At 37.3% G+C, this 21,790-nt stretch overlaps 1 protein-coding gene and 1 pseudogene across 5 annotated transcripts in view; one reads left to right on the top strand and one right to left on the bottom strand.

Moving 5' to 3' along the window:
* Window positions 1-21,790, top strand: part of TXNDC16 (thioredoxin domain containing 16) — a 116,340-nt gene that overhangs the window by 55,290 nt on the left and 39,260 nt on the right. For all 5 annotated transcript variants that reach the window (XM_060098110.1, XM_060098108.1, XM_060098111.1 and 2 more), the window contains 5 exons: window positions 2,765-2,931; window positions 3,320-3,380; window positions 7,792-7,915; window positions 12,215-12,358; window positions 13,233-13,292. In XM_060098110.1, coding sequence (XP_059954093.1) covers window positions 2,765-2,931; window positions 3,320-3,380; window positions 7,792-7,915; window positions 12,215-12,358; window positions 13,233-13,292 — 556 coding nt within the window. The remainder of the gene's footprint in view (window positions 1-2,764; window positions 2,932-3,319; window positions 3,381-7,791; window positions 7,916-12,214; window positions 12,359-13,232; window positions 13,293-21,790) is intronic.
* On the bottom strand, window positions 4,323-5,545 carry LOC132489174 (adiponectin receptor protein 1-like; annotated as a pseudogene).

Below are 21,790 nucleotides of genomic sequence, written 5' to 3' on the forward strand. Positions count from 1 at the left end.
CTAACTAGATGTCTTTCTCCTAAGCTCTACATGTCCGGCATTAATGTGTTATCCTTTACCATCTGTTCTTGCTCCATTATCTTGGTTAATTTATTGTCCATTCATGGCCGAAACCTGGAAAACCATTCTCAACTCCTACATCTCTCTGCATGTAATTTTAGATCTTAAATATCTTCTGAATTCTTCATTCTAACAGCCAGCGCTTTAATCCAGGTTCTCCCTCTCTCGTGTACTATTTTAGCAATAGCAACTGATCTGGTCTATATTGTATTCCTGTACTTCACTCTCTTTAAGTTTATGCTCTCTGTTGCTTGCAGAGTGATATGTTTTAATTATTTATTTATTTATTTATAACACATCTTTATTGAGATATAGTTCACATATCATTTAATTCACCCATTTAAATAGTAGGATTCATTGGTTTTTAGTATATGTTTTTTTGTTTCTGTTCTTTGGGGTTTTTGGGCCACATGGCCTGTGGGATCTTAGTTCCCCAGAGTCTTAACCACTGGACCACCAGGGAAGTCCCTTTTTTCTTTTTAACAGAGTGATATATTTTAAATACACATATATGATCTTGTTATAATAATTTTTGCAGTTCCTAACTGGCTTCCAATTATTTACAGAATAAAGCCCTACCTTCTTAGGAGGATATATATAGTTTTTAATGATTTGGCCCCTTGCCAGATCTCCAGCCTTACTGTCTGTTCCCCCTTTTTACGTTTTTAATACTAAATTTCTTATAGTCCTCCAAATACACAAAGAAAAAACCAGGCTTTTCTACTCCTTCAGGCTGTTATACCCATTCAGGTTTTGGCATAATTCAGCTCTTTGTTGTTGTAGCACTGAGGTTCCCACCTTCTCGCTGGCTGTTGGCTGGTGTTGCTCTTACCTCCTACAGGCTGTTCTCAGATCCTGACCACGTGGCCCCCTCAAAAAATTGCAGTTTTCTCCCTCAAAGCCAGGAGACAATCTCACTCCTTTGTGCTATGACAGTCTTACATGGTGTGACCTAATCAAGGGAATGACTATGCTATAAGTAGCACCCATACTCAAGGAATTAGGATTATACAAAATGTGTCCACCAGGAATCTTGGGGACCATCTTAGAATTCTGCTTACCACAGGTAAATATAGATTTCTCTGTGAAAACTTTTATGATTAAAAAACCCCCAATAATTAGAAAATTTACAAGAATGCATCTTCCCGTGTATCTGCCTTTACCCACTATGCTGGTTACTCAGTGGGCTCTTTCAGTCTGGCAGCTCATGCTTCTTCAGTTGTGGGAAACTTTTGTGTGTATTTCAGTGATGATTTCTTCCCTTCTGTTTTCTCCCTTCTCTCTTTCTGGGACTCCTATTTGAATGTTGGACCTCTTGAACTAGTCCCTCAATTTTATCTCTTCTATTATCCATTTGTCTTTTGCTATACTTTCTGGCAGATTTATTCAACTTTATTTTTCATTTCTTTATGGATAGTCTATCTTCCCATCCTTTTGAGCTTATCAGTGGTGGTTTTCTGAACCTTCTTCTGAATAGTCTGTTTCCTCCACGTTACTTGTTTTTCTGTTTGTTCTGGTCTCTGTCTTTCATGTTAGAGGCTTTCCTTAGATGCTTGTTACTCCTTGTTCATGATTTAGAATATGAAACTAAAAAAGCTGATTGGAAATTCTGAGGCTGTAGATCGGACTTGTTAACTCTGAGCTCCATAGGGTGATTGGATCTGGGCTGCTTTCTGGTGAACCTCAATGTCAGTAGCTTTAGACTTTTTCTTGTGGTTACTCAAGATCCCCAGAAAAGGAACTTCCAGTTTTCTGATGGTGTACAGAAGTCTGGCTGCTAGCATACTGGAAACTAACTGGGAAAGGGCTAAAAGAAGTCTCAGCATTTGGGTACTCAATCCCCCTGCTTTGGGTATGGTATTCCCACTCTCAGCTGTTCCTGCAATCCGGCCAGATTTCTTCTAGTGTGAGGGAGGGACCTAAGTTCATGGAGTTGGGGAGGGAAATCTAGGGATCTAATGCTTCCCCAAAGGTTTTTACCTATTCCTCCTTATTTTGGAGCCTTCCTGCTATTCCCCTTCCAATATTTCTCTCCCAGTTCCAGAGACGCCAGGCAGTGACAGTTCCTGAGCAATTTTAGGATTCTGAAGTTAAAGTGAAATTGTCTCTTAGCTTTTCCTCTCTCATGGCTTTAGGGTTTTGTTCTCCAGCTTCCAAAATTTTGCTGCCTTTTCTCTTTTCCTTTTTTCACATATGTATGTTTATCTCTTTTGAAAAATCCTACTGCTATAGTTGTGCTGGGATTTCTGGAGGGGGTGAAATCAGATGTGTATATGCAAGCTGATGTCAACTCAGATGTTCCTTATTGTTCTGTAATATGTCATTATATGTTAAATTCTTATGTGGAAGTATTTGTTCCTTAGTTATCTGTTTTGTTTCAAATATCTATCTCTTTATTTATCAGTACCACAGTTTTTTATTTTTTTTTGTTTGTTTCTTTATAATATCCTTATTCTTTATGGTAGTAAATTTCTGTTTAACCCCTTGTAAAATTTGTTAGTTTCATAATGCTTAAACTATATAGGTACACTGGGAGCATTAAACTTAGAAAATCATGAGACCATTTCTGTTAACGTTAATGGATTTATTTCACAGACTTGTTTTTTCACTCATCTTTATTGATAAGAATTAGCAGGGTTTAAATCCAAATGTTGGAACATTATTATCATATAGTAAAGACGTTTCGTTCTTTTTCTAAATGAAGACTGAAGTTGCTGAAGATCCTCAACAAGTTTCAACTGTTCATCTTCAACTAGGATTACCACTGGTTTTTATTGTTAGTCAACAAGCTACATATGAAGCTGATAGAACAACTGCAGAATGGGTTGCTTGGCGTCTTCTGGGAAAAGCAGGAGTTCTGCTCTTGTTAAGGTATTTTAAGTATAAAGTAGTCACTATACTGTATTTAGCAGAACACTAATATTTTTCTTATATGGCAATCTGTTCACTTATAAATAAAATCAGATCTCTTATGGACTCTAATATAGTTAAAACCAGTTGCTGAGCTAAAGTCTTTAATTATCAGCTTGATTAATATTTAGACCTTTAAACTTTGCTAAATGAAGCTGTAGATTAAGACAGAGGGTAGAAAATCTGATCTGTATTTATATGTAAAATTTCTCAGACTCACTAAATTGTAATCTTTCTTCATAAACATTTTTTAGTATAAGAACTTACAGCTCTATTTTAGATTGACATCCTGGATGACTATTATTCTTGAGATTAACAACATAAAACATTTATTTCCATTTGGAAAAAGGGACTCTTTGGAAGTGGACATTCCTCAGAATGCTAATGTGGTCTTCAAAAGAGCAGAAGAGGTTAGTCATTTTATGTATTGGTCTACAGTGTCTGCTTATTTAATACACGCGGTCCTAAAGTAACATACACTTACTATAGGAAAATTCTGTGAATTGCCACTATTCAAAGATAATTGCTGTTAACATTTTGGTGTGTTTTTTTTCATCTGTTACTCTGTCTCTCCATGTGTGTGTGTGTGTTTATTTAAATATATATGTATTCTTTATTAGTTTTGTTTTTGAATGCCAAGTGTCTTCTGTACTCTTTTATTATCATCATAGTCTTTGCATCAAGATACATAGCAATGATAGCAGGTTTCTTTTTAAAGCTTAGTATTAAATATTAAATATCTTTCCCCACTTTAATTTTCCATTACTCTGCCAAGAAAAAAATTAAAACTCAAGTTATCTGAAGCCTGGACACATGTCCATGATTAGCTGGGCTGTGTAAAAGTTGGTGGCTTTGTTCTTCCTGCTGTGTGAGCAGGTCCAGGCCCTAAAAAGATGGACGAGGTTATCATTGTTTTTCAAAAGTGTGCTACAAAAATGGATGGCCTGTTATAAGCCAGGTTACAAAGTCAAGACAGGGGTGAGGGAGGGACAGTTTCTTCTAGAAACAGAATTTCTGAAGAGTCCCAGTCCATTTTCCCCAGAATGGTTGGAGGGGGGATAAAATCTCAACATGAGTTTCAAAGCCCCATCTCTGTGAGGGGACAGTAGTTGCCTTACGGAGGAAGGCATGGCTCAGTGGTGAGGCGGCCACGTCTGCCCATCCCCACTGCTCTCAGCGAGGGAACGGAGAGTTTACTGCCCAGTGAGTGTGAAGTGGGCTGAAGGTCGGTTGGTATTGAATTCTCTAAGAGGTTTCTTCTAGAAACACAACTCAGACCCTTGCTCTCACTTCAGCAAAGAAGTTATTTTAAAAGCACTTGGGAAGTTCCTCCTGCGCCCTTGCAGGGTGGCTCAGAGGAGGGAGTCGTCAGTACAGCCCCCTTCCAGGCCATATCGGAACTCCTGAAAGTTGGAGACCCCATAGAAGCAGATGAAGGCAGCTGCCACCACCAGGACATGGAAGATCTGATGAGACTAGAACCATATGTCGGATTTTCCAGGGAAGAAGTGCTCAGGAATCCATGCGGCATAAAGGCCAGCTCTGGTGATGTACATCACAGCCATGAGGAAGAACCAGCCCATCTGGCCCACCATGGTGGCCTTGATGAAGCCCTCCGCGATTGTAAAGTGTGCAGCATAAAGGCCAGCTCTGGTGATGTACATCACAGCCATGAGGAAGAACCAGCCCATCTGGCTCACCGTGGTGGCCTTGACGAAGCCCTCCGCGATTGTAAAGTGCATGGTGGGCACGATGCCGCTCAAGCCAAGCCCCAGGAGCACCCCTGCTCTTGTCTGCCAGTGCTTAGGAGTGGCAGACTGGTGCCACTGCACCACAATGATGGCAGAGGTGCCTACACTGGAGACGTAGGTGAGCCGTGGCTGTGGGGAGCAGTAGAAGGAGTAACAGAGCTAGGGGACAAAGCTCCCTGTAATCAGCAGGGCAATCCCTGAATAATCCAGTTGGGAAAAGGTCCGAGAGACCTTCTCTGAGTGATAATAGATGGTGTGAAAGAGCCAGGAGAAGCTGAGGCAGAGCACCGCACCCAGGAAGAACATCCCCAACACCACCTCCTCCTGAAGGGGGGCCATGAAGTACATGTTTGATCTGAGCATGGTCAGGATTCCCAGAAAGAGAAACAGCAAAAAACCAAGCAGGTGGGTCCAGATGTTGCCGGTCTCCGTGTGGATGCGGAAGATGCTCTTGAAGCAGGCCCGGAAGGAGGGCACGGGCGGCCTGTGGCCGTGCAGCAGGTAGTCGTTGTCCTTCAGCCAGTCGGGGAGCACGTCGTGCGGGATGACCCTCCAGCGCCCCTCCCAGACCTTATGCACAAACTCCGCCATCTTCTCCATGGCATGGTGGGCTTGCAGGGGAAGTGTCAGCCCCCGCCCCTCCTCCTCCTCTTCCTGAGGCACTGGGCATGCCTGCTCTTCTTCAGCTTTGGTTGGGCTGGCGATGCCCTGCTTGCCTAGCTCCTCTAGCAGGGGGCCCAACTCAGCCAGCTCTGCTGTGTCAGCCTGTTCCCGGCAGGAGCCCCATTGCCCTGGGCCACCACAGGTCCTTTGTGAGAAGACATCTGGCTGGTACCTCAATGCCCTGTGGCTTCAGCTTGGGGAAAGGGTGGGGTCTCTCGGGCCCAGGGAGCAGAGAGTTCCCTGTGATGGAAGACAGGTGGGTGGCGGACTCTTCTCGGGGCCGCGGACCCCTCCCTACATCCTGCGGCACTGGAGGCGGCCTGTGGCCAAGTGGTGCAAATCTTCTGCCTATCTATATATTGTAAAGAAATTTAGGATCATGCTATATATCCTGCTTTTCATGTACAGTTATATTTCATTACTTGCTATTGTGCTGTGATGCCTGCCTTTGTACACTGTTTTGGACATCACTGATTCTTTCCTTTTGCTAAATTTCTGGAAGTAAGTTTTATTAAAGGAAATGGGAATTTGTAAGACTTTTAAAATACATTGTCAAATTTCCCTCCAAAAGGGTTATACTTTTACCAGCAGGGTTTGGAATTTCTTGTTTCTCATACATCTTTGCCAGTACTGAACAGTAATCTTAAAAAAAAAATCATTTCTATACACAAAAAAAGTTTCAGTATTAAGTTGCATGTCTTTGATAACTTTGACTAGTTAGGTCATTTGTATTTCCTCTGTAAATTTCTGTTAATGTCCCTTTTTCCTTAAATTTTTCTTATTAAGAACTCTTTAATTCTGAACATCTTGTAAATATTATATACATATGCTAAAAATTATTGATATGTTTATGAACTGCCAGACAGTTTAAACATAAATTCCCTTGCATAATGTGATAGGAATACTGGGTTAAAGAGTCAGAAGACTTGGATTCTGTTCCTGCTAGTTCTGGGTCCAGATAACTGAATTAACTTCTTCAAGCTCAGATTTCTCATTTGTGAGATAGTCATAAAACCTCCCCTTCTAACTTACAAGAAGTTTTATAAGACCAAATAGGAAAATACTTTGAGAACTGTAGTATTGTTCAGATGTGTACACCGTGGGGCTAGTATGCTTTGCTTTTTGACCAGGTAATGGAAAGAATACTTTCTGAAGCTATTTTTTTTTACTATTAGGTAAAGACCCCTAAGTAGGCAATTACTTTATTTTTTATCGGGAAATAGGTTTTGTAGAAGAATTAAAGTTCATGTTGTTGTCCCAGTGTATATAAAAGTTATATATACACTATACTGTAGTCTAGTAAGTGTGCCATAGCATTATGTCTAAAAAAACAATGTATATGCCTTAATTTAAAAATTCCTTATTGCTAAAAAATGCTAACCATCATCTGAGCCTTCAGTGAGTTGTAATCTTTTTGCTTGTGGGGGGTCCCGCCTTGATGTTGATGTGGCTACTGACCGACCAGGGCAGTGGCTGCGGCAGTTTCTTAAGATCAGACGACAGTGAAGTTTGCCCTGTTGATCGACTCTTCCTTTCATGAATGATTTCTCTGTAGTATGCTACAGAGCGATGCTGCTTGGTAGAATTTTACCCAGAGTAGAACGTCTTTCACAATTGGAATCAATCCTCTCAGACCCTGCTGCTGCTTTATCAACTTAGCTTTTGTAATATTCTCAATCCTTTGCTGTCGTTTCAACAGTCTTCACAGCATCTTCACTAGGAGTGGATTCCATCTCAAGAAACCACTTTCTTTGCTCATCCATAAGAAGCAACTCCTCATCCCTTCAAGTTTTGTCATGAGGTTGCAGCAGGGATAATTTACTAAAATAATCCAGTGGCCTAAAATTTCATGTTTTAAAAATGTTTTGGTTGAGGCTTAGTGAAAGAAATTTTAATGGAATAATTTCAATGGAATAGAATTTGGTATTCTTAAAATACCTAGGGGCAGATAGTATTTTTATGTTTATGGCTAAACAGGCAATTCAACTTTTTAGTGGAAATTTTTTAGATGAAGTATTATTTTGAATATTTCTATAGAATACAAAATAATTTTGTCTCTGCAATAAAATTGTATATATTTTTATACCTCAATTGTATTGAGGTAGGACTTACTGTTATATGTAAAATGCTTCAGATGTCAGTGTAATGTAATTGTGACAAGAAGCAAGCAAGGCTTTCAGTTCTTTTTTGCCCTCTTTTTCAGTAGCGCACACTATCTTTCTATAACATATACTTTGGATGCTTTTGATAGTGATCGTGGAGTTAATTTACCTTTTTAAAAAAATATTAAAATTGAAGTTCAGAGGTTTAGTTTCATTTCATTTTAGTATCAAACAAGTAAAACATTTTTATATTAAAATGCTTTGTTATATTTTAGTCATATCTTTTAAAATTAATGTATTTCTAGGGAGTGCCAGTGGAATTTTTGGTGTTAAATAATATTGATTTAATCGTATCCCGTGTGGAAAGTAATATGCACATTGAGGAAATGCACGAAGATGAAGACAATGACATTGAAGGTCCAGATATGGGTAATATGTTTTTTTGATGATCATGCTCCCCTCCCATTTATGCCCAGCATCCTTAAGGTCAGTGAAATTTCAGTGAATTAACTGTCACATTCAAGAATGTGAAGAGGCCTGAAGAAATTAATTTTGAATTTCATTTTAGCAAGTTGATGAGGTGTAAAGATATAAGGATGCTCTATTTTGTTTAGTGCGATACCTTTCATTGTTACATGTCAGGCTTCTAGCTTTCCACAAGTGTGCCTTTATCCTCCACATCAGTTCTTTCAGCCCTACTGGTCTACTCCATGTTTAAAAAGGACCCAGGAGCCATAATATGATATTTTATTTTTATTATTCCTATTAGGATATGAAATTCTGATAAATATAGTTGTATTTGTAGATGTAAATGAATCCGATTGTTAACAGTATAAGGAGTAAATTTTGATAACATTTTAATAATTCTTTTTAACATGTTATTTCTGTTTTTCTTTTTATTGCTCTTATTGCTTACATTTTTGAAGTATTCTATAGTTTTCAAGGCTATTTCCCACACATTTTTTACTTTGATAGCTGTCCTCTGAGTTAGCTGAGGTCACCTTCATTTTGTAGAGGAAAAAATCTGTGTTTTAGCTCAGTTAAGTGATCTGCCCAATGTCACACAAATGGCATGTGGAGCATTCTGACTTGAAATCTTACTTACGATCATTATCATTCCTAGTACTTCTTTTATAACATCAGTCCTATTCTGAAATTGCTTATTTACTTTTCTCTCTTCTCTATTGGTCTATAAAATTTCTATAGTATTTAGCAAATACTTGAATTTTTATATAGTACTATTATCATGAGTCCCATTTAGTAAATACTTTTTAAAAAATTAATTAATTAATTTATTTTTGGCTGCATTGGGTCTTTGTTGCTGTGCGTGGGCTTTCTCTAGTTGCAGCGAGCGGAAGCTACTCTTTGTTGCAGTGCGTGGGTTTCTCATTGTGGTGGCTTCTCTTGTTGTGGACCATGGGTTCTAGGTGTGCAGGCTCAGTAGTTGTGGCTCACAGGCTCTAGAGAACAGGCTCAGTAGTTGTGGCACACGGGCTTAGTTGCTCCGCGGCATGTGAGATCTTTCTGGACCAGGGATTGAACCCATGTCCCCTGCATTGGCAGGTGGATTCTTAACCACTGTGCCACCAGGGAAGTCCCGTAAATACTTTTTATATAGTCCTATTATCATGAGTCCCAAGATGGAAGTAATTTACATATTGTTTTCATGAGGTCCCTTTATTATGAGGATCAACATCTATATTATACATTTAATAAGGGCTCTGAGCTTTAACTGTTACTGGTGACCAGCTTCTTGGTTTGAGCACTGCTCTAGTTTTTTTCTGATATACAGAGGTTAGAATTGCTCGTGATTTAAGCCAGAGTTCTCCTCCATAGCATCGTCATTGTATAGGCAGATCTGTGTTCTGCTCTCTTACTCCCTGCTTTATTCCTATCATGGTTCATATATTCTTCAGAGTCAGAGGAATCATCCGTCAATTTAATAAGATTCCTGTCCTCAGTGGTAATTGCCTGTTTCAAAATTTCATTGTTGCCATGTCCCCTGTTTTACTTCCTGATTCTCTGGCTTTAGTTTGCCCTCTGGTGCTGCCTTCTCTTTTTTTCTAACTCTCCCCTATCTTCTCTCCTCAGCCCAGTTCTCATGTTTCTTTTACAGCTTTCTTTTTTTGCTTTGTAGTGGAATGTTTTGTTTTGTTTTGGTTTTGGGGGGTTTTTTTTTTGGTCTTAACTTCCTATGTTTGTAATCCATACTGACCCATAATATAGTTTGATGTCGTGCCCATATACACAGTTTTCCTCTCATTTTCATTTCATTCCCATTTATATGAGACATGGATGAGGGTTTGGAAAGAGTTTGTTACCATGTAAGAGCGGAATATAAAGAAAAATGTCCTTCAAAGGAAATGGGCACAAGATGAATCAGAATTAAATGGACTGAGGTCTCCAAAATGAGAGTATGAAAAAAAATAACAAACGTGTGGCTAAAAAGAGTGTGTGTGTATATATATACACACACACTATATATATATATGAATTGGTGAAAGTTTGAGCTGAGGAATAAATTTATAAATTATAAATTTATAAATGAGGGTGGCTTATTAAGAGAATAGGGAAGCAAGAAGGAGGTGTTTGGACAAGATAAGAGAAGAAAGGATGGATTAGAAATAAGAATGGACTGGCAGGAAAATGAAAATACATGAATAATAAGAAAAAAATACAGTAAATGAGAAAATTGGCCTTTATTAATTTTGGTATTGAGGGCATAACTTTTAGTGTCATAGAATGTGGTATTTAAAAGTACCTTAAAATTAATAGTCGAACTCATGTTTCACAGGTTTGAATATTGAGATACAGAGTTATATAACTGACTAGAGTTACACAGCTAAAAATTGCCAATATGGTACTGAAATCCAGACCTAGTATTTTATTTTATAGTATTAGCAATCATATGGAAAGTAATAATTTAGTTTTCTGAATGCATTGCCTTTCTCACTTCCTCCCTTCCTTTCTTTTTAATATGTTGTTACAGAGAATTATAAACTTACCATAAAGTAGACAGCATAATAGAACAAATCTCCAGGTACCTATTACCTGGCCTGGCCCAGCCACCATCAGTTTATGGCTAATCCTATTCCAATCACTGCCCTCCCTTTATTATTTTGCAGCAAATTCCAAACATACAATTTCATCCATAAATATTTCCCTGTGCATTTCAGAAATGTAAGGATTCTCCTTTTATAATTAACATAATTAATGCTATTACTACATCTCCAAAGTTAACAATAATTCTTAATATCAGAGAGTCAGTGTTCAGATTTCAACTTCATCATGATTTTTCATGCCACTGTTGCTTTGTACATGCTGTTCCTTTTACTCCATATGCCTCTACTGCCTGCCTAAGTTTTATTTTTCTTTTAATGTTCAGCTTGTGTCAACTCTTCTAGGAAGCTTGTCTCTCTTATCAAGTTAGATGTCCCTCCAGTGTTACCATACCACCTATATAAATTCCAATAGGATATTTGTGAATTCATAATGTGTTTTTTATTTTTTTACCACATACTTGGATGGATGGATGGATGGATGAATGGGTGGGTGGATGGGTCTATCTGAATGAAAAGGTTTTTTTTAAGATTTAATTGACATGTAACATGTTAGTTTTAGTTGTACACCATAATGATTCAATATTTCTATATATTGTGGCTAATGAAAGTTTTTTACATATTCAGAATCCACCCTTAACTCAATACACTTAGAATAAAATCCAAAATTCTTGGCTTATATGGCCTCTTATAATCCAGCTACTGTCTAGCCTAGAGTTTTCTCATGTTATTTCTTCAGGCCATCTTGTTTTAGTCAAATTTGCCTTCCCTCAGTACCTAGAATATGCTTAGCTCTTATTTCTCAGAGCTTTGCGTGTGTTTTCCCTTTGCCTAAAACATCCTTTTATTGATTTTCTATCTGGTGGACTTTGGATCTCCCAATCTAAATCTCCCTGTTAAAATCTCTCACTGTGTATTTTACCGTTCCTCTTAAACTGATCACATTTATAGTTATATATTTATTTAGTGATCAGATTATTGACTGACTTTTCCATAGATAGAGGCTCTGTGTAGTCAGGGACTATGTCTGCTTTGTTTACCACTTTCCTTAGTGTCTGTCACAGTGCTTGGCATGTAGTAGAAGCTAAAGAAACACTGTCAAATGTGTATGGTAGGACTTTTTTGGCTTATAAATTAATATGTTGATTAGAAATAAAAGAGCAATATTTATATTATTTCTTGACAAGTTTAATGCCTTTTGGAATTGACTAAAACTTGACAATTTCTGGGTCAGGAAGCATCTGAGAGTCATTTAAGATAGGAAGCCAGGGCCTCCCTGGTGGCGCAGTGGTTGAGAGTCCGCCTGCCGATGCAGGGGATACGGGTTCGTGCCCCAGTCTGGGAGGATCCCATATGCCGCGGAGCGGCTGGGCCCGTGAGCCATGGCCGCTGAGCCTGCGCGTCCGGAGCCTGTGCTCCGCAACGGGAGAGGCCACAACAGTGAGAGGCCCGCATACCGGAAAAAAAAAAAAAAAAAATTAAAAAAAAAAAGATAGGAAGCCAGACAACTGGAAAGTTTTCTAAATATCATGCATTTTAAATATTAAGATTGTATGAATTCAGAAGTTTTTATAAAATACCAAATTTTCACGTGCTTGACTGGGAGAAGAGCTTAAATTTTTTAAGTTATACATTTATATTTATATTAATTCCTCTTCAAACATTTTAGATATTCAAGATGATGAAGTAGCAGAAACTGTTTACAGAGACAGGAAGAGACAGTTACCTTTGGAACTCACAGTGGAGCTAACAGAAGAGACATTTAATGCGACAGTAACAGCTTCTGACAGCATAGTGCTTTTCTATGCTGGTTGTGAGTATGAGCCTTTAGAGGTGACTACTATATTGCATATTAGGGCATTTAAAGTAGGCAGATTTTATTTTTGCATTCTGTTATTGCACATTGTAAAGTGACATAATTTTCATATGTTCCACACTTCAAAATATTTACTTCTAGCTGATTCTGGGGCTGTACAACTGATTATATCTGACTTACAAATTGAAGGTTAATGATTAAACTAGATGTTAAGCTTACTAATTTAGAAAAATTATTGTATTCAAGCTAACGACTGATTAACAGTTATTATAGATTTATAGGCACTATATTGCTTTCATCCTCAAACAATAGCTGTTCAAGTATACTCCTTGCAGTATGAATGTAGAAACCCTCTTAAATGTTTGGACAATATTGACTACTGCATACTAGGATATTTCTTACTAATAAATAACAATTTGGGGAAACCCCATAAATCTATATGTTTGTTATATATAAGTATGGATGCTTTAGAGCAGGGGTCCCCAACCCCTGGGCCACGGACCAGTACTGGTCTGTGGCCTGTTAGGAACCAGGCCACACAGCAGGAGGTGAGCAGCAGGCAAGCCGGCGAAGCTTCATCTGTATTTATAGCCGCTCCCCATTGCTCACATTACTGCCTGAGCTCTGCCTCCTGTCAGCATTGTGGTGAGTCGTATAATTATTTCATTATATATTACAATGTAATAATAAGGGAAATAAAGTGCACAATAAGTGTAATGTGCTTGAATCATCCCGAAACCATCCCCTCACCCTCCAGTCCGTGGAAAAATTGTCTTCCACGAAACCAGTCCCTGGTGCCAAAAAGGTTAGGGACCACTGCTTTAGAGATATGTACATTGTAATATCTGTTTAATTTTTTATTTTAATGTAGGGCAAGCAGTATCCATGGCATTTCTGCAGTCCTATATCGATGTGGCAATTAAGTTGAAAGGTATACTGTGGTATGCATGCTTATTTTCCTGATTTTGAGTCATAGCTATTTGTATAACTGTGTCATGCTAAAGATGTAGAAACCCGTGTAAAATTTCAGGTTATTATGTTTGTGTCTCCAAGGTTAATAAGTTAATGAACCATGAGTTTCAGCATTCTCAGAAGCATTCACTTTGCTTGTCTTCATAAAACTGTCTTGTAGCTACATAGTTAATCCAGTAATCTCTTTGGCTGAATTCAGTCATTCAGCAAACATTTGTTGAGTGCCTACTCTGTGCCAGTTACTGTTAAATATTATTAAATATATACTAAATACTATATATACTAAATACTATTAAATAAAATTTTGATAGATAAGACCACATCCTAATGAAGGAACTAAGATACCAGTGTTCTTAAAGCTATACAGTTAGGATATTTTTAAATAGCCAGGATCTTTTTATTTTAACTATTCTATGAAACCTGATTCAGTGGTAGACAAATAAGAATCCAAGGAATGAACTCAAAAAATGTCTATGCCACCATCCCAGCAAAGAATAAAGGAGGAGTAAGGAGGCCTCTTAGCATTAGTAAGAGAGAGATAGTGTTGGCTTAGGTAAGTATAATGTTTTGTAATCATTTGAATAAGACAGAATATATCATGCTTTGTATCTTTAATATGATTTCCTCCTACTCTGCTTTTCTTGTTAATAAAAGCTATTATGGCTAAATAGGCTTTTTCTTGGCTACTCTAGGAATGCATCCACCATTTAGTTTTGAGGTACTAGCTTACAGGCTCTTTAATTATTTAGTAAGTTCCTTATGGGTGGAGAGTGTGTCTTATACTCGGCTCACTGGACTTGGTGCATTGCATTACATTACAGAATATCTGGTGTTTAATAATTGTTGAGTAAATGATTAAGCAAATGTAGTAGAGTTTCATAAATTTTGTTTTATTTAGTGGGAAATGTGTACTGGTATATTGGGGACTTTTGTGAACTCAAGAAATTGATTCCAGAAAGTCAATCCTAAATGCAACATGTTCTACAGTAACAAAAACATCAGAGGTATAAAAAATCATTTTTGAACCATTTCTCTTCCATTCATTTCCCAACCACATTTGATCCAACTTTTGATTATTTCATTCCCCAAGTGAAGAGATGATTAAGTCTATAGATACTATGATCCCTAACTTTTTTTTTTAAGCCATCTTGTCATTCTCTTTTAGATTCTCCTTTATGGTTGCAATTTATAGACAGATTTAAGTTTCTTCTCTTAGGTTTTCCAGCCTTACTGGTAGATAATTAGAAGAAAGAAAAAGGGGGAAAAATATAAACCACAATGAAATAGTAATTGGATAATGTCCCTGAATAATAGAATTATTCCCCCCTCCCCAGCTCATTTGGTTAGACACCAAATGAAAATGGGAAAAGATTCTCTTACTTTCTTCTCTGTTAATGACCAAATAAAGATGTGACCCCTCAATGCAAGGACTCTTAGTTGTATGTGTTTGTAGAGTAAAAAAGCAGATAACCAACCCAAGGGCTTGATTCCTTTTTTGATTAGTATGTTCTTTATGAATAACAATCCTGTTAGTAATTAGATATCAGATAAATGGATTATTTTGGAGGTTCATGAGGCTTAATATAGAAATGCATACTATATGTAACAACAGTGTTTTGTGTCTGTGGTGAAGCCTATACTGTAATTTTGTAAATTGGGAAAATATTGTAATACTTTGGTCCTTTCGTCCTGTAATCTCTCATGTTGACTTGGGAAAAAGCCACTTTTTATCTCAGTACAAGAGGATGGAGACTATTTTACACTCAGTCACAAGGTGGCAGCAAATGTCAAGTTTTTATAATTACATAGTATCTGTAGCTAAGAGAATCTGTTTTGTTTTTCTTTTAAATTAAGACCCCTATTTGGAATTGCTGCATTGATAAAGTATGTGGAATGTAATACTACAGTCATCTTAGAATATTAGACTATTTCCATTTGAAACATGATTAAGTATTGAAACCATTTTACAGGAAAAAATAAAAATGTGATAACTTCAGTATAAGTAGCCTTACAACTTTTAATCATATGTATCAGTATTCTTTTTCCAGTTTTAAAGATAACATCAAAGTTTTCAACTTGGACAAAGGAATAATAACATTTTTAGCAGTAGACCCATTGAGGACGCTTATTGAAGGGAAAGAACTACATTTGTAATAACACCATGTTCCATCCTTGGGTGGCAGTACATAATATGATATTGTCTGAACAAGCACCAGTACAAGCACCACTAGATATTTATTGACTAAATGATTAAAATAAAGGATAAGAAAACCTTATAGAGTAGATCCAACTTTACAAGGAATAAGGATTTATTTTTGTTTATATGTGCATATAATATTCAGGTATTAATATACTTTAGTGTAAACATTGAAAATTTGTTCATGAAGAGATATCAGGGCACATTTCACAAATTTTTATTGGGCACATAATATGTAACAGACATTGTACTAGGCAGCAGGTTTATAGTGGTGAATAAGACAGACTAGACCCTGCCTGTATTATCAAACAGATTGCTAACACTAAATCTAAGGTAATAAGTTATTGCATCTATGAGATATAATCTAGGATCATTTAAAATGTAAGAAAGAATTTTCAGTATTAAAACTTCTGGCAATAAAATATTAAAATACTGCATTTCACAGTTTTAGTCATATGGGTAGGTAACATCTTAAAGTAGGATATAACCTATATTGATACACAAAGATTCCTTCTTTGATCTAACATTATATTAAAGTTTCCTTTATTAGAATTTATTCCTTCCTTTCATTAGCTGAGTTGTGTGGTGCTTTGTCATTTGTTTTTTGATATCTCTTCACCTAATTAGTTACACATTTTGGAGGGCCTTGCATATACAGTTGACTTAAACAACACAAGGATGAGGGGTGTTGACCCTCCATGCAGTAGAAAATCCGAGAATAACAGATTTGGCCCTCTGTATACATGGTTGCTCCATATCTGAGGTTCCATATCCATGGATTCATCCAACCTTGGAATGTGTAGTACTGTAGTATTTACTATTGAAAAAATCCACATATAAGTGGACCTGCACAGTTGAAACCTGTGATATTCAAGGGTCAACTGTATTAGTATAGAACAAGTAGAAATTTCTCTTTGGGATTCCACTATGATGTGTTTTCTTGGGCTGAGAAGAAATTATAATATTTTAAATAAATAAGAAATAATATTTAGACAGGGTGGGTATGTGAAGCCCTAGATTAATTCCATGTGTTAGTTTATTCACACACATATTTAAGGTGTTTCATGTTCAAGGACCACTCTAGGTGCTGGAAAACCAGTGGCAAGGAAAACAGACACAGTCCCTACTCTCAGGGAGCTCTAATCATACAACAGCACAGATGAGTACATAATTACATGATGAGATAGGGAAAAGTGCTTGGTCCTCTAAGAGCATAGGAATCTGATGCAGATCAGGGTGTCAGAGGAGGCTTCCTTGAAGTGGTCACATGTGCAGAGATCTGAAGGGGTGAAAAGACCTGACTGCAGAAACTGGTGGGTGTGGGCTGGTAGCAAAGTAGATTTGAGTTTTGAAAAGATATCTCTAGCTTCAGTGTAGAGACATATCGAATTCAGGGAGATAAATTAGGAGAAATGATAAATAGTGGCAGTGAAGAGAGAGGGACAGATATAAGAGGTATTTAAAATTCAGGTGGTAAAATTGAAGGGCATGCTGATTGATGTGATTAGACCTGTGGAGTTTAGGAATGGGGAGGCGCAAGAGATGATACTTTGTTTTCCGAGTTATACAAAGATGGCAACATTCACCACTATTCAGAGGAAAGAAACCATATTTGTTTTAGACATCTTGAGTTTGAGGATGTTTCCGTTCAAAGGGAACTAGAGAAGGCAGTAAGAATACATTGGTCTGGAACTTTATTAAAGGATGAGCCTGGGCCAAAGTTATAAATTTAGGATTCATTAGATTGTCGATGATTATTGAGATTGTCTAGAAGAGAGGGTAGAACAAGAAGAGAAAGCAGCTTAAACTGAGCCTTGGGGGAACTCCTGACTCCACTGGCAGAAGAGCCTGCAAGAGGGACCAAAAAGGAGCAGCTAGAGAGTCGGGGGTGGGCGTGGGAGCCAATAGAGGAAGGTGCTGCAGAAAATCAAGGGAAGAGAGTGTTTCAGCTGGAGTGTTTCATGCTGCTGAGAAGTTGTAATAAGAATGGGATATAGAGGCAGGGTCAAGATGTGTGGGGTGGGAAGATGCAGAGATAGCATCTCCCCACAACTAGGGCACCTGCTGGCTGCTTGTGTGGGACTCTGATCCCCAAGGAGATGGGAGGAACCCCAAAGTGAACCGGCAGCTTGCAGAATCCTGGTTCACAAGGCCGGGGTCTGGCCGAAGCTCCTGCAGTGGGAACTCCGAGTCCAAACCACTGGACTAACAGAGAACCTCAGATCCCAGGGAATATTCATCAGACTGAGGTCTCAAGGAGGTCCTCATCTCAGCACCAACACCCAGCTCTACACAATAGCCTACAAACTCCAGTGTTGGAAGCCTCGGGCCAAACAACCAGTAACACAGGAACACAATCCCCCTCATAAAAAAACAAACAAACAATGAGATGGCCAAAAAACATGTCACAGATGAAGAAGCAAGGTAAAAACCTGCAAGACCAAATAAATGAAGAGGAAATAGGCAATCTACCTGAAAAAGAATTTATAGTAATGATAATAAAGATGATCCAGAATCTCGGAAATAGAATGGAGGCATGCATTGAGAAAATACAGGAAATGTTTAACAAAGATCTAGAAGAAGTAAAGAACAAACAACAGAAATGAACAACACAATAATGGAAATGAAAAATACACCAGAAGGAATCAATAACAGAATAATGGAGGCAGAAGAACGAATAAGTGAGCTGGAAGGCAACATGGTGGAAATAACTGCTGAGGAGCAGAAAAAAGAAAAAAGAATGAAAATAATTAAAAACAATCTCAGAGACCTCTGGGACAACACGAGACGCACCAACATTCGAATTACTGGGGTCCCAGAAGAAGAGAAAAAGAAAGGGTCTGAGAAAATACTTGAAGAGATTATAGTTGAAAACTTCCCTAACATGGGAGAGGAAATAGTCAATCAAGTCCAGGAAGCACAGAGAGTCCCATACAGGATAAACTCTAGGAAAAGCACACCAAGACATATATTAAACCAACAAAAATTAAATTCAAAGAAAAAATAATAAAAGCATCAAGGGAAAAACAAAAAACATACAAAGGAGTCCCCATAAGGTTATCAGCTGATTTTTCAGTGGAAACTGCAGGCCAGAAGGTAATGGCAGTATATACTTAAAGTGATGAAAGAGAAAAACCTAAAACCAAGATTACTCTATCCAGCAAGGATCTCATTCAGATTTGATGGAGAAGTCAGAAGCTTTTCAGATAAAAGCTAAGAGAATTCAGCACCACCAAACCAGCTTTACAATAAATGCTAAAGAAACTTCTCTGAGTAGGAAACACAAGAGAAGGAAAAAACCCACAAAAACAAACCCAAAACAATTAAGAAAATGGTAATAGGAATGTACATATCGATAATAGCCTTGAATGTAAATGGATTAACTGCCCCAACCAAAAGACACAGACTGGCTGAATGGATACAAAAACAAGACCCATATATATGCTGTCTACAAGAGACCCACTTCAGACCTAGAGACACATACAGACTGAAAGTGAAGGGATGGAGAAAGATATTCCATGCAAATGGAAATCAAAAGAAAGCTGGAGTAGCAATACTCATATCAGATAAAATAGACTTTAAAATGAAGACTGTTACAAGAGATAAGGAGGGATACTACATAATGATCAAAGGATCAATCCAAGAAGAAGATATAACAATTATAAATATTTATGTACCCAACATAGGAGCACCTCAATACATAAGGAAAATGCTAACAACCAGGTAACACAATAATAGAGGACTTTAACACCCCACTTACACCAATGGATAGATCATCGAGACAGAAAATAAATAATGAAACACAAGCTTTAAATGACACAGTAGACCAGATAGATCTAATTGATATTTATAGAACATTTCACCCAAAAGTGACAGAATGCACTTTCTTCTCAAGTGCACACGGAACATTCTCCAGGATAGATCACATCTTGGGTCACAAATCAAGCCTTGGAAAATTTAAGAAAATTGAAATTGTATTATGCAACTTTTCTGACCACAACGCTATGAGATTGGAAATCAATTACAGGAAAAAAAACCTGTAAAAAACACAAATACATGGAGGCTAAACAGTGCACTACTAAATAACCAAGAAATCACTGAAGAAATCAAAGAAGAAATAAAAAAATACATAGAAACAAATGATGATGAAATCACAATGACCCCAAACCTATGAGTGCAGTAAAAGCAGTTCTAAGAGGGAAGTTTATAGCAATACAATCTCACCTCAAGACATAAGAAAATTCTCAAATAAACAATCTAACCCTACACTTAAAACAACTAGAGAAAGAAGAACAAACAGAACCCAAAGTCAGTAGAAGGAAAGAAATCATAAAGATCAGAGCAGAAATAAATGAAATAGAAACAAAGACAACAATAGCAAAGATCAATAAAACTAAAAACTTGTTCTTTGAGAAGATAACAAAATAGATAAACCCTTAGACAGACTGATCAAGAAAAAAAGGGAGAGGACTCAAATCAATAAAATTAGAAATGTAAAAGGAGAAATCACAACTGACATTGCAGAAATACAAAGGATTATAAGAGACTACTACAAACAACTATACGCCAATAAAATGGACAACCACGAAGAAATGGACAAATTCTTGGACAAATGGACAAAACTTTCCAAGACTGAACCAGGAAGAATTAAAAGTATAAACAGACCTATCACAAGTAATGAAATTGAAACCGGAATTAAAAATCTTCCAACAAAAAGAAGTCCAGGACCAGATGGCTTCACAGGTGAATTCTATCAAACATTTAGAGAAGAGCTCACACTGATCCTTTTCAAACTCTTCTAAAATATAGCAGAGGGAGGAACACTCCCAAATTCATTCTACAAAACCACATCACCCTGATACCAAAACCAGAAAAAGATATCACCCACAAAAAGGAAAATTATAGACCAATATCACTGATGAACATAGATGCAAAAATCCTGAACAAAATACTAGCAAACAGAATCCAACAGCACATTAAAAGGATCATACACCATGATCAAGTGGGATTTATCCCAGGGATGCAAGGATTCTTCAATATATGCAAATCAATCAATGTGATACACCACGTTAACAAATACAGGAATAAAAACCATATGATTATCTCAATAGATGCAGGAAAAGCTTTTGACAAACTTCAACATCAATTTATGATAAAACTCTCCAGAAAATGGGCATAGAGGGAATCTACCTCAACATAATAAAGGCCATATATGACAAACCCACAGCAAGCATCATACTCAATGGTAAACAACTGAAAGCATTTCCACTAAGATCAGGAACAAGACAAGGATGTCCACTCTTGCCACTCTTATTCAACATAGTTTTGGAAGTCCTTGCCACAGCAATCAGAGAAGAAAAAGAAAAGGAATACAAATTGGAAAAGAAGAAGTAAAACTGTCACTGTTTGCCAATGACATGATACTATTCATAGAATATCCTAAAGATGCCACCAGAAAACTACTAGAACTAATCAATGAACTTCATAAGGTTGCAGGATACAAAATTAATGCACAGGAATCTCTGGCATTCCTATACACCAACAATGAAAAATCAGAAAGAGAAATTAAGGAAACACTCCCATTTACCACTGCAACAAAAAGAATAAAATACCTAGGAATAGACCTGCCTAAGGAGGCGAAAGACTTGTACTCAGAAACTATAAAACAATGCTGAAAGAAGTCAAAGATGACATAAACAGATGGAGAAATATACCATGTTCTTGGATGAGAAGATTCAATATTGTGAAAATGACTATACTACTCAACGCAATCTACAAATTCAATGCAATCCCTATCAAACTACCAATGGAATCCTTCACAGAATTAGAACAAAAAATTTTACAATTCATATGGAAACGCAAAAGATCCCGAATAGCCAAAGCAATTTGAGAAACAAAAATGGAGTTGGAGGAATCAGGCTCCCTGACTTCAGACTATACCACAAAGCTACAGTAATGAAGATAGTATGGTGCTGGCACAAAAACACAAATATATATATCAATGATACAGGATAGAATGCCCAGAGATAAACCCACGCACATGTGGGGACTTAATTTATGACAAAGGAGGCAAGAACATACAATGGAGAAAAGACAAACTCTTCAATAAGTGCTGGTAAAACTGGACAGCTACACGTAAAAGAATGAAATTAGAATGCTACTTAACACCATACACAAAAATAAACTCCAAATGGATTAAAGACTCAAATGTAAGACCAGACACTATAAAACTCTTAGAGGAAAAACACTCTTTGACATAA

Source organism: Mesoplodon densirostris, chromosome 4 (genome assembly GCF_025265405.1).
Source record: "Mesoplodon densirostris isolate mMesDen1 chromosome 4, mMesDen1 primary haplotype, whole genome shotgun sequence".
In the NCBI taxonomy this organism is placed as follows: Eukaryota; Metazoa; Chordata; class Mammalia; order Artiodactyla; family Ziphiidae; genus Mesoplodon; species Mesoplodon densirostris.